Below are 13313 nucleotides of genomic sequence, written 5' to 3'. Positions count from 1 at the left end.
ATACATTGTGTGTGAATTAGCTTTCATTCACACTTTTGCGCACTTCCCTGAAGCCTTTTCACGAGGGGTGGTTAACCAGGTATTTTAAATAAATACTCAACCTATATTTGCAAACAAGTGCAGCCATTCCAAAGTGCCACTAACCCCCCCAGTGATCTCATTCCAAAGGAAACAGACCTGGAGTACCTGCTCCACCCCGGAGCTCTCACCATTTGGAGAATTGGGGACATGTATCAATATTACTACAAGGGGCATTGTGCAGAAACCAAGTAAGTGCTTGGATGATGCTTTGACTGTGGGTGTAGAAAAGGTGTGTGCGTTTTGCTGAGCTGATGTTCAGGTTTTTCCCTTCCCTTTGTGCCTTGAAGACCTGATGCAAAGCAGCTCTGTGTCTGCCAGGGAGACAACACTGAATCCACTGAAAAAGGTCAACAGGATTCTCATCCGGTGGCTAGCATATGGCTCAGACACACTTTGATGAAATAAGTGGAAAGGCCCTCATAGGAGTGGAGTAGCTGGGGTGTCCCTGCAGCAACCCTTGTACCTTCGCCGTTTCCGAATTCGCTTCCTACCTTAGTTGAGATGCATCAGAATTTTAGTCTTTTTCTCCTCCCTGTCACCTAGGTAACGTCCAGGCAGTCGCCTTGCGTGATATCTTTGCTCAAGCCAGAAACCGGGACAGCTTCCCACCAGTTCTGCAGCGTGAGGAGCCAGAGTGGGAGAAGCGCCGGTCCATCAATTTGTCAGAACTTATTGACATCTACAGGTGAGCTATGATCTCCATTCCAGCGTGTAGCACATTGGCTTCCTGAATCTCAACTCAATAGCCTGTGAATTACTTTGCATGTGGAGATAGCAGGCTCTTCCATTGGGTGTACACAGGTGCCAGGAGTATTTTTCATGCCAAGATCCAAACTTGGGGCAAGTACTCTTTGGTGAGAGAACCCCAGCAGAATCACACATAAAGGGTGTAAATATAGGTTGTTAGACTTTTTAAGATATGCCCTTCGAAGTGAGTTCCAAAATTTCCCCCTTTCTCCAGCATAGGAAAAGACCACACATTTGGTAAGTTAAAAATGGTTTACTTTCAAACTCTCCAAAGGTCAGGCTCATGTGCTTTTCTATATGGTTATCCTATTCTTTTAACACTGTTCCCTTTCTTTGTTACGTTGCTTGAAATCTGATGAATTACAAAGGTGTGCTTTGTAAGCTGCCTTGAGTTCATTTGGTGAAAATAGGAAGGGTGGAAGTTTATAAAATAAAATGACTAAATAAATGATAGAATGCAGTAATATGGATGCCCAATCACTTCACATTTGCTCTCTGCCTCTCCCAGTGGAGGTGTTGAGTTCCTGCAGGCAGTAAAGTCTCCAGATGGTAACTGCAGTGACCTCCTTGTGACTACGGAGCATGGTTTGACCTTGCTGCGGGGACAAGACTTGGAGCCACGCTGGGATCTGAAGCAGCAGCACATTGACAGGTTACTGAGATTTGCTTTTGTTTTTGCTTGGGACGGCTGTATCTGCATTCTCGTATACAGTGGTGCCTTGGGTTACGAACTTAATTCGTTCTGGAGGTCTGTTCTTAACCCAAAACCGTTCTAAACCTGAGGCACTCTTTTGTTAATAGGGTCTCCCGATGCCACCGCGTGATTTCCGTTCTCATCCTGGGGCAAAGTTCTCAACCCGGGGTACTATTTCTGGGTTAGCGGAGTTTGTAACCCAAAGTGTTTGTAACCCAAAGCGTTTGTAACCTGAGGTACTACTGTATACTCCTCCCATACTCCATAGTCTGACAGAGGAGGACATCCTATTTGCCATCCTCTCTCTCTCTCTCTCTCTCTCTCTCTCTCTCTCTCTCTCTTGCCAGATTGGTGATCCACAGCTATGGAACACCCTTCCCTGGCTATTTTGCAAATGTCCACAACAGAGCATCTCAGAGCAGCTAAAACATGTTAAGTTGGACAAGTGTTTTTACATTTGCATTTATGCTTGCAACCTAATTTGAACGGACACTCTGAATTCCATATAAGTAATAAAAATTAAAGAACGACACGGACACAGTGAAGACAAGGAAGATGGGCTGGATCTTTGGTCCACTCTGGCCCTCCGCTTACTTAAACTACCTAGCCAGTCTTCTTGATAGCAGCACCAATATTATGGGAGTTCCTCATTTGGGAAGCCCAGTTGACTCCAGTGAGAGGTGGATGGGGAATTCCCCCAAATCGGGATCTTTACATGAGTGGTGCAAGACTCCTCTGCCTAATTCAGGCCATTTTCACACTGCAACCCTGTTGGACACAGCCCACAGTGTTCTGGAGGTCCTTCCTCAGAAGTCTGTTTGGGTGTTACAGGAGAAGGAGGGGGAGGAAGCTGCTTTCAGCTCACACAATGTTGACTGCAACCCAGTTGGATCATTGTTGGCCATGAAGTCTAGACAGGACGGCAAGAGTCACAGCGCTAGCAGCATTTGAAGAGGTTTTCGTTTTAGCTTGCACAGCTTGGGACATTTCAATTCACATGAAAAGGTTCCTTGGTGCCTGCTCTGTAGGTGAGTGTGAAACTGCTGCCACAGACCAGACGCCACAGGTGAGAGCTCTCATGCCACCTCAAGCACAGTTCTTTTCAATGGAGGCTGCTCTCATGTTTATGAACCAGCCAAAGAAGCAGTTTGCTGCAGCCAGTGTAGTGCAGATAGGAAGAGCTCCAGACTACAATCCAGGAGTCCCAGGTTCAAATCCCTGCTCAACCATGAAACTCATTGGGTGACGTACTGCACAGCCGAACCCACCTCATAGTGTTGTTGTGAGGATAAGATGGTGAGGAATGGTGAAATAAAAATACAATTAATATTACAATCGGTGGTAAACCTCTGCGGAGCTCACATGATTAGGAGAAATTTATATTGGTTTTCACAGACCTATTGGCACATTTTTAAAGGTCTGGAGGATGTCAGGATAGTTAATGAAGTGTATGCATGCAAAGAATGAGGGTAATGAAACTGCATGCTTTCAGGGTGATGGACAAATTACATCAGCTCAGAGTTTTCTCTCATTGTGTATGGTTGGTGAGTAATTGGTTTTGGAGGCCTGCGCTCCATTGTCTGCCTTTTTCCTTCTCTTTTCCCTCTGCTGCATCAACAAATGGTCTTTTGCCCATGCCAGAACAGCACACTTGATGGATGAGCAACCTGATCTCTTTTGGCAAAGCCTGGGTGTGCAGGAATGCAGATGAGTTCCGGTGAAAGGAAGTGTTGCCTCTGAGGGTGTGGGATGGGCTCGTTTTTGGATGCTTTATTTGGCTCTCCCTCATTTTGACGGTTGCTCTCTCCATTTTTATTATTATTATTATTTTTTCAGCCAGCCTTCCCCAGGCTACTTCAGTGATGATCAAACCTTGGACTTCCTGCTCCAGGCTCAGATGGTAAACAACATCACGAAACAGGTACGTTCACTAGCACTCTAGAGAACAGCACAGTTCTGTGCATCTTTACATAGAAGAAATCCTAACTCTGTCTAGTGGGGCTTACCACCTGGTACATTCATATAGGATGGCAACCTAAGGATGACACATCACAGTTTTGCTGTTAGTAACAGTATCAGGAGGTAACAGCTGCAAGTAGTTTACAAGTAATGGGCAGGGGGAATTGACTGTTATGGAAGGTGAGGGCCAAACCAGACTATGCATCTTTGCATTTAATGGGTACGTTTTTCTAAGTGCAAATAGCAGCCCCTGAAGGTCAGGGATTGAAAATCACTCGACTTGAAGCTGCTTGCTTGTGCTGGGAGGAAATTCCCCACTAGTACCAACGGGGGATCCTCTCCTAATGCAAATAGCAACCTCAGAGAAGGGATTTTCACCTGAACCACAGTAGATGTCACATCTGATCCCAATAATCATCAGCTCCTGCCCCCACAAGTCCACACCACTGGTTGCTATTTGCATTAAACAAAAACAAATCTATGCACATTCAACACAAATACCCATTTAAAATTACATCCATTCTGAGCTTGAGTTCATAGATTGAAGTGGACCATTTTGGATTGCAGGTTAGAGGGACCACCTTTTTTGAATGCAGAAAGATTATATATTAAAATCCCTGCCGGATGCTCCTCATAAGCACAATGTGAGAGGGATGGAAACCTCTGCGATTTGGGCCTCCAGCTAATCTGCTAATAGTGCCTCTGAATATGGAGGCTCAATTTTTAATCCTTGTGATTCCATATCTTATTTTTCTTTTCTCCTTTCCTTGCCTCTTTCCATCTGTTGGACTCTTTGGTTCTTCCTTTTCAGTTGCTAGTGGTGGATGGTAAATCAGGAGAAAAGATCTGGAGCTCTGAGCTACCATGTCACATGAAGAAAACAGACGCACTCTCGGTGATGACTTTGGACAAAAAATCTGTCTTTCTCTTCTGGGCTAATGAGAAGCAGTCTCTCTTAAAAAGCTTGGTAAGTGAGAGTCCAGCTCCCCAGGTTAGAGGAGGCATTGTGTAGGGGTTTCATTTCCGACAAGCAAAGGGGGTGTGGGGCTTTAGCCCATTGGCCCTGGAAGCCAGGTATGTTTGTGGACAGGCTATGGTTACACAGCCAATGAGGAAAGACATTCTGCAGGTGCTCAATGGCATTTCCCTTTCCCTTTTTGACTTCACATATTTCCAGGACTCAGCCCTGGTCTGAAAATAGGCTTTTGGGTGGCGCTTGATACAAGTTCAGCCTTGTGCAGTGTGTGTGTGTGTGTGTTTTGATCCTCTTCAATTATCCTGGTGCTTAGATCTGTCATCTGGGAGAGGGCTGCTATTGAACTTACATGCATGGTTGATTTTTCAAATTCCTGCTACCTCTGTAAGATCCACAAAATTAGAACATTGTCGAACAGGACCTGTTTGTCAGGTCCCACACAGTCTAACTGGGGAAAGCTTTGGTACAGTGTCCTTATGCAAGAGAAGGACACATCACAAAACAAATGAAACAATGCTTCTAGGAGTGTTTACAAAGGCTTAGGTGAGACCTCCTTGTTGCCATTAGCCAGAAAGAGCTACATTGTGCCTAGAATCTGCTACCTCCCTAGCTGCACCAACGCTTGGTCCATGCTTTCTGCAAAATCTGCATTTGTGCTTGCTATTCATCCAGCAGCATCCATGTGGCTCTCCGATTGGATTTCTGCATTGTAGCCAAACCTCCTGGTGTCATGTAAAAGCATTGCTTCTTTGGGTGTAAAGGTCATAGAGAGACTCCACTTTCCTTTAAGATGGGTCTGCTCTGCACTTTGAGCGTATGCAAGGGTCTATGCATAGCAGAAAGATGAGATCTTAGCCTGTAGAGAGAATAACTTACGATGATGCCTTCACTTGCATTCTCTGATCTCCGTGATGTCTCTTCTTAACATTGGCTGAGTTTTACCTCCCAGTGGGTAGCACCAGATAGCTGCAATGAGCATGCAAGACAAGACTAAACAAGAGATGTGTGAGATAACTCTATGAGATAAAGCAGAAACCTTTCCTGGCACCAGTTTTCATTTACCGCATATTGCGGCGTATAAGACGACTGGGCATATAAGACGACCCCCAACTTTTCCATTTAAAATATAGAGTTTGAGATATACTCAACCACAGATTTTCCACCCGGCGTATAAGACGACCCCCAACTTTTGAGAAGATTTTCCTGGATTAAAAAGTAGTCTTATACGCCAGAATATACTGTAGTTCCCACCTTGAAAATCCGCTGACTTCTACTGGGTGAGATCAATATTGCCATCAGTGTTAACTTCCATGAACCAGTGCTAACCAGCAGGTAAACTGGCACTCCTGAAAACATAGGTAGGTATAATAGGGGTGTAGCAAGGGAGGTGTAGGGGGCGGATCGCCCCATGTTCCATAATGGAGGGGGTGACAAATTATCAAGGAACAATTACTGCCCTACTAGGGCGGTTCATAAAAAAACTTTTTTAAAAAAATTCCTGCTCCAAAGGTCTTATCTTACTATACTAGGGATTATATAGCTACATATGAAATTTCATGCATATTGGTTAATATCTTGACCCTCCTCCAGCAAAATAGCTGCTTACTTGGCTGTTTTCCTATGTCGTGAAGGCTGAAATTTCAGTTCAGTGGAGCACTTACTGTTCCCAACCCTAACCCTGTGGAAAGCCATCTAATTAGACTTTAATTTGATTCTGAGATGTTTTAGGAGGTAATTTAATTATTGTTTGATTTTATATCAATGTTATGTATCTGTTGTTAGCCACTCTGAGCCCGACTTCGGCCAGGGAGGGCGGGATATAAATAAAAGTTTTTTATTATTATTACTTGTTATTATTCCTTTGTAAGAAAATATGAAATAACGTAAAACCATTTTTTCAGGGGGGGGGGTTGACAAGAAATTTTCTGCACCGGGTACCACCTGACTTTCCTCCGCCTCTGAGGTATAAGCCTACACCAGACATGGTCTCAGACAAATTACTGCCTCCCAGCTTCAGCTCTCTAACCTTTAAGATCACAAACAGCTAATTCTTATGGTTTTCCCCCAAAGAAACCTGGAATTTGTAGCATTTGAAAACAGTAACCTTATACTTCTCACAGGCATTGTAAGGCTAAGGGAGAAGATGAACATGGCTTGGTACAACTTCCTAAGTGGTAGTGAACATACTGTGGGCTGGTATTAACTGAAAGTTAAGAGGAGAATGATTGCAATGATGACAAATGCAGTGGTTGAGAGGCCCCCGCGATAGATAGCAAACAAATCCCTGAAATTTGCGGAGGAAATGGATGATTCATGACTTTGTCGTTGTTGTTGTAGGAGCCCAGCCCAAGAGTTCACCATCTTTATCTCCTTCATCCCAGTTTCCCTACAGTCCTCTTGGACCTGAGCAACACAACAGGCACAGTGACTGCTTCGTCCAGTAAGTATGCACAGGTGTAGGGAAAAATACACACACACACACACACACACAGAGAGAGAGAGAGAGAGAGAGGGAGAGAGAGAGAGAGAGAGAGAGAGAGGTCCAAGTAGATCAGGCATCCCCAACCTGCAGCCCTCCAGATGTTTTGGCCTACAACTCCCATGATCCCTAGCTAACAGGACCAGGGGTCAGGGATGAAGGGAATTGTAGTCCTAAACATCTGGAGGGCCGAAGGTTGGGGATGCCTGAAGTAGATGCTTAATGCCTTCCCAATTTATGGTGGGTAGTGGTGGTTCTGCTCTCTTCCTTAAGTTAAAAATGGTTCTGTGTATACCTACAACTTGGCTGGTAGCCTTATTATTATTATTATTTATTTATTTATTTATTTCTACCCCACCCATCTAGCTGGGTTTCCCCAGTCCCTTTGGGCAGCTCCAGCCACTCTGAGAAAAGTGGGTTGCGTAATTTCCCCCTGTCATCTAAAGCAGGGTGAGGAACCTCAGGCACTAGGGCTGAATGCAGCCCCCCAGACCTCTCGGTCTGACCCTTGCAACTCTCCCTAGAGTCTCGCCCCTTTCCCAAGCCACACCTTCTCTCTCTTGGCCACACCCCTCACCAGCCCTGTGCCACACTCTCAGGGAGTGCTTTTGCCTGGATGGAATATGTCCTCTTGCTTGCCTAGGTGGAGGATGGTGGGGCGTGTGTGTGTGTAAACCTCTGGTTTTTGTGTGGCGGAAAAGAGCCTGTTGTATAAAGATAAAAGTCCTACCCATTGCTCCACTTTTGCCCCTGGTCCACCTGCCACTGACATGCGGCTGGTTTTCTTTTTCTTTTACTCTTGTGAGTGGCCTAATTTTTATACTGCACTTGTAACTTGCCACTTGTAACTGTGTTCGCTAGAGCCAGAAATGCTGGTTGCAGCTGCAACCTTCATATCAGGTTCTGCAGAGACATTTGTATTCACTGCGGAGCTCCACACCGCAAATCACTGTGATTGGGTTTTTTTTCCTATAAGTAGAAGACAAGCCCCTGCACAGTTAGAAACAGCCAGTGGAAGTTAGCCTGATCATCTGATCTGAATGCAGTTAATTGCTTAATTTGTGAGCACACCCCAGTGTTTCCTTTTCCCTTTGCACCTGCCAGTTGGAATCAATGATCTTCAAAAAGACGCATTTTATATCACCGTGACCACAAGCCCCACCTCTGAGCACCAGCCAGGGTTTCTGTCGGTCAGTAAACTCCGCCTGAGATGGGCCCTGATGACGCAGAGCCGAGAGGTACCCCTGAAGGAGAGTGACCCCAAAATCAACCGCGGGGAATTGAGACGGTTTCTCTCCAGGATCAAATTTACTGATTTTGCTCACAAGGTGAGATGATTTGAAGAGGTCTTTGGTAAAGATGTGCACGTGAGAGGGAAGAGAATCGAAAGGGCTGCCCTTTTGCAAAGAAAGCGAATAGCGACGTCTGATGGGCCTGCTGCTTTTTGCAGAAATGAAATGATTCCCACAACTGATTCTTTTTCCCCTGGTTGCACAAATCATAGGTAGATTCAATGCTACATATGAGGCTAATGCCAGTGACTGATGCCAAACCCCGATATAGGGAGATGCTGGGCACACTCTCCCCTTGCATTAGGGCCCCCCATGCAGATTCTGAGTCAGTAGGCCTTTGTGGGCTCCCTACAACCTGACTCAGCTTGGTGCAAAGTGAGAGGAGGTCTTGCCCTCCCCCTGACACACTGTTGCTGTTCTCATTGATTTGACTGTGCCTCACTTAAAGCAGCAGCACCTGCCCTTCTGGCCTAAGGCCTTACAGAAACCTGCAGCCAGCCTTGGTGTGCCTGACTGACACCCATTTCTCTCTCTCTCTCTCCCCCCAGTTCTAGCCATTTACCTCCTCAGGCTTTCTGAGCAACGTGACAAAACCGTGGGCCTCGATATCAGCAGGCCAAGGTGGTTAGCCAGACTTCGTGATGCATTCAGTGAGTTAAGGAAGGAGCCTGAAAGACTAGCTGCTACTCACCCTTGTGAATGGCCACCTAGCGCTGGGAGGCTGGACTGGCGGTGACCCTCTGGCATCCTGACTTGATGGAATGCTGCTTGACCTGTTCATTGCTGCTCCCTGCCTATATCTTTCCTTCCGGGTAGATTGAACATACAAATTTATGCAGAGACACTAGAGTGTGTGTTTGTGTATATATATATGTGTGGTGTATATATTTATATATTGTATTTTTAATTTATGAAGTGTTTCAGGAAGCTCCTACTTTATCTGAAATGCATAGCAATGTACTCTGCATTCTGCTGGCGTGGCCTTGGCTCATAACTTTCATCCTTTGGGTTCTTTCACTTCTTCCTTCTCTTTTGTTTTAAGACTGGGCAAAGATGATCCATGGGAGTTCAGCTCCCATCAGCTCCAGCCAGAGTGGTCAGGGATGTTGGGAGCTGTAGTCCAACAAGATCTGGAGGGTGTTGGGTTATGGTCATTGTTGTGTCCCATTCAGTTCTTCCTCTCTCCACCCCACATCTCCTGAACCTGAGAGGCATTGTGCCCTTTAGTGCTGAACGATTGCATACACTCCTACCTTCGGTCGGAGCCAGGCTGGGTTTGGTGCTGTTTAACTAAAAGTCTGTGTCCCGTTCTCAAATCTCCCTTTTTCTGAACCATGCTGGGATCACCTGTTTGAGGGTCTACCATAGTTTTGTATAACCAAAGGATAACAAAGCTTCCATTGCAGTGCTCGTGTAGATTGTCTGTAGTGGCAAACAAGCAATGCCTGAAACATTCCATGGGCTTGCAATGCCCCATGCTTACTGCAACCCTACTAAGTGTTGTCTCTTTTCAAGAAGGGTTCCAACATCTACACAAAGATGTACGATTAGCATTGAGCTCTGCCTCTGGCAAAAACAGGTCAGCAGGTGTTGTGACCAAGTCACTAGGAATACCCAGTTATAATGTTTATGTTTAGAAGCTATTGTTGGCTAGAGTATACATAGAGCATCCTATGGGAGCATCTCTTACCTGGCAGAGGGATGTATGTAATATACATTCTCCACCCTATGGAACAGGAGTTTGTTTAGATAGGCTTATCTTTACTTTGTCAACTGGATTGTGCCCAAAACTAAATTTTCTCCTGAATATGTTTAGTCTGCCCAGTATTCTGATTGCAGGAGAACCTCAGGCTGTGTTGTTATAGGCAGCTCTGTGATTCATCATTGTGTGTGGGGAAACCAACTATGTTCCTGGAGCAATGCACAAAAGCTTTGAAACAGCTTCTTCATTAACACCCCATTCCCTGTGTTAAAGCTGTCTAAGATATTCCTCATTTCTAGCTGGGAATAAAAGCCTGTTGGGATTTCCTCTCTTTTCGCCTGTTGGCAAAAATGGTTTGTTTTACATGGCACAAGACTCCTTCACTCTTTCAGCCATGTCCCACAATTCAGTTATTTTCTTTAGCCACAAAATTAATTAGACCAGGAGCAGTCTGCAATCTGATGTACTCCACTATTGCTCTGCTGACTGCTTTTGCACTGGGAGATGCAGCTGCAAATAGGAGGTAGCAAGTCAGAGCAAGCTTTTACATCCTTGTTGTAAAGTCTCCCTTCCCTCCACTATATTTTCCCAATGATTAAACCGCTGGTGCTGGATCAGGACTAGTGCTGTGGTAACAGTGAGGGAGAAGCCACTCTTGTTGGCTCCACACAAATTACAACCTGTACATAGCCATATTGCATCTCTTGTAAATGTCTCTTCTTCATTAGCTTTCACCATGATACCAATCCTTGAGGCAGGGCCTCATTCCACCTTTCCCCTTTTAATCCCTGAGCTTTTGAAGAGTTTGTATAAGTAGAATAGGAGTACGAGTCTATACTTTTCTAAATACTAGCACAACTTATAGCACTTATCTTCCCCCTGCCGTCTCCTAGGCGTGCTTAGAAATAAAGGTATTCGCTCAAGGCATACAAATTGGTTCTAGAGTTTCCTCAGTAGGTAGAACTCCCATGCTCCTCAACCCTAGCTGGCAAATGTTGCAACATCACTACTTGAAATGGTACATGCCCTCCATTGCGTCCTTTAATGCATCCACTTGGTTTGTATTGCTTGGTGACACTGGGCCCTCCATAATGTGAATTCCCACCCCCCTCCACGTCTTGTGTGCACTTTAAATAACGATCTTGTCTGTATATTATTTGAACTGTGAACCATGATGGGATAAATAAAGATCATGTACAGCACATTTCTGGTGTGTGACTTGCTTTTCCTAGCTTCTTTGAGCGAATTGAAGTGGACTTGATACCTTCTGGCAAGAGTCCTGCTATGAACATGTACAGAATTTTCCTGGTGAATCCACCATGGTGAGCACGCCCACTGCACTGTGACACCTAGACAGACTTCTGCCCAGGATTGGGCGCAGGGCAATCTTTCCCTCCACCCCACCCCTTGAGGAGAAACTGGACTTACATGGTGCATGAACCCATGTGTCGGTCATGAAACACTCCCCTTTCTTTGAGCAGAATGGTGCATGCTGCAGATTGACTAGTCTTTGTGATTCCTTCTGGGACTAACCCTGATTCCCATGGTACCCTTTCACACAAGTAAGGCATCAAGATGGTGATGGAGAGGGAACCATATTTGGAGGGAGACTGGGTTACTAAAAAGGAATGGAGGCACACAGGTGTGGGAACATCTTCCCATTCTTGTCCCTCCGGGATGTCTTCTTTTTGCTCTTTTAAAGTTTTGCCTTTTTGACCTGCTTTTTATTTTGTTATCTGATGCTGGTGTTTTACATCTATGCCACTTTATTCATTGCATTTAGAAGTTGTGTCAATAGTTTTTTCAAGCTGTTTTCCATGGCCTTGGAATCTTCTGGTGAAGGGTAGTTAAGAAATATTTTTTAAAATACATTTGGAAACTCTCTTGATTTTAAAAATGGGGTTTATCGGGATGTTTTGGGTTGAAACCAACCAAGAGAATTATTAAGCTTTCTTTGCATCCGCCCACTCCCTCCTACCTGGATGCAAATCTCACAAAAGTTATGATGGTTAGAAATTGTAAACAAGCAAAGAATCATTCATTGTGGAGCACCTGCTCATTCAGAAGTTCCAGGGTTTTATTAAACAGGAATTTGATTTATTATGATCCAAATGCTAGCCAGCGCGGCCGTGTTTCAGCAGATCAAATTAGTCAGAGTGGACCACACTTAATCTAAGGCAGGGATGCCAATGCCTTCTTCACACACCTGCATTTGGCAGCAAGGTTTACCACCCTGCAATATTTCCCTCTAGAAAAGTGATTTACAATCCCAAATAAGCAGGAACTTCGATTGTGCTGTTTAATTAACATACCAAGTCCTGTGCACGTTGCAGTTTCCTTTGCATCAGGGTTAGATGCCGTCACTCGCTTCTGTGGTTCAACATCTCAAGTTAACACTTCCTGCTGTGCAGCAGTGTTGAGCTTCAGTGCCCTGCACCTCCTCAGAACAAAGCTGGATGTGATGGTACTCCTGTTGTTAGCTCTTGCGTGCCTGCTGTGTTCTATTTTTTAAATGGCGAGGATGCTCGGCGGCAGCGGGGGACGGGGAACGGGGACAAGGGTGGTCCAGATGGTAATCGTAGCATGGTGGGGTGGCTTTTGCTGCTGCCATCGTCACACTCTAAACTCACATGCCTGCTATTTGCAGTGGGAGGAAGGCTACCATTGGGACCAACAAGAGTTTTCCTCCCCATTGCAAATAGCCCCCCCTGATTTGGAGTGAGACTGTGACCAGAGTGAAGGCTTAAAGCACCCTTCCCCTAAATCATGGTCCCCATTTGATTCCCCTCCATGGCTATTCATGTATTTTAAAACCCAGTCCCACTCCCTCACCCTTTTCGATTCTTCCCCAACCGTGACTCTCCCTAGCTTTCACTGTCCACTAGGATGAATCCTTCATTGGTTATATGGGAGTGTCTCTGGGGTACCTCAGTGCTTTACGTTCTTAAAGTGAAACTCCTGCCACCTTGGGATCTCCCGCCCTGGGTTCCCAAACTGCTGCAGCTTGCCCTTTCGTTCTGGCAACTGCGTGGCACCTTTGGCTTCCCTGCCCAGTCCTCTGTGTGTTAGGTAAATAAGCCACCCGTCCCTTTTACCTCAAGGAAACCTCTCGTGCTTTTCCCCTCAACCACACCTCTAGAGGTACTGACGCACTGCCACAGTCAGCGAACGTTTAAACACTTTTAACTTTATTAAGGTAACTTGAAAACATGGATATCTTGAGTCAGTACTGGTACAAATCTTCTTATATAATTCAGCTCAGTTACAATCTTTCCTGCATCCCGTTAGCAATGGTAAATGACCTTTCCTCCCATTCCCCAAAGCCTAACCTCGCAGTTTCTCTTTCTAAACCTCCACACCCAACTGCCAAACCCCCAACCGCC

The 13313-nt window shown here is 45.3% G+C and overlaps 1 protein-coding gene across 1 annotated transcript in view; it reads left to right on the top strand.

Moving 5' to 3' along the window:
* The window catches only part of FAM234B (family with sequence similarity 234 member B), a 32265-nt gene extending 21131 nt beyond the window's left edge, over window positions 1-11134 (top strand). The window contains exons 7-13 of the mRNA XM_033163334.1: window positions 625-766; window positions 1337-1480; window positions 3359-3443; window positions 4293-4448; window positions 6795-6897; window positions 8041-8264; window positions 8777-11134. Of these exons, the coding sequence (XP_033019225.1) occupies window positions 625-766; window positions 1337-1480; window positions 3359-3443; window positions 4293-4448; window positions 6795-6897; window positions 8041-8264; window positions 8777-8782 (860 nt within the window). The 3' untranslated portion in view covers window positions 8783-11134. The remainder of the gene's footprint in view (window positions 1-624; window positions 767-1336; window positions 1481-3358; window positions 3444-4292; window positions 4449-6794; window positions 6898-8040; window positions 8265-8776) is intronic.
* The last annotated feature ends 2179 nt before the right edge of the window (window positions 11135-13313 follow it).

This window comes from Lacerta agilis, chromosome 10, assembly GCF_009819535.1.
Source record: "Lacerta agilis isolate rLacAgi1 chromosome 10, rLacAgi1.pri, whole genome shotgun sequence".
NCBI lineage: Eukaryota > Metazoa > Chordata > Lepidosauria > Squamata > Lacertidae > Lacerta > Lacerta agilis.
This window is presented reverse-complemented; position numbering and strand designations above follow the sequence as displayed.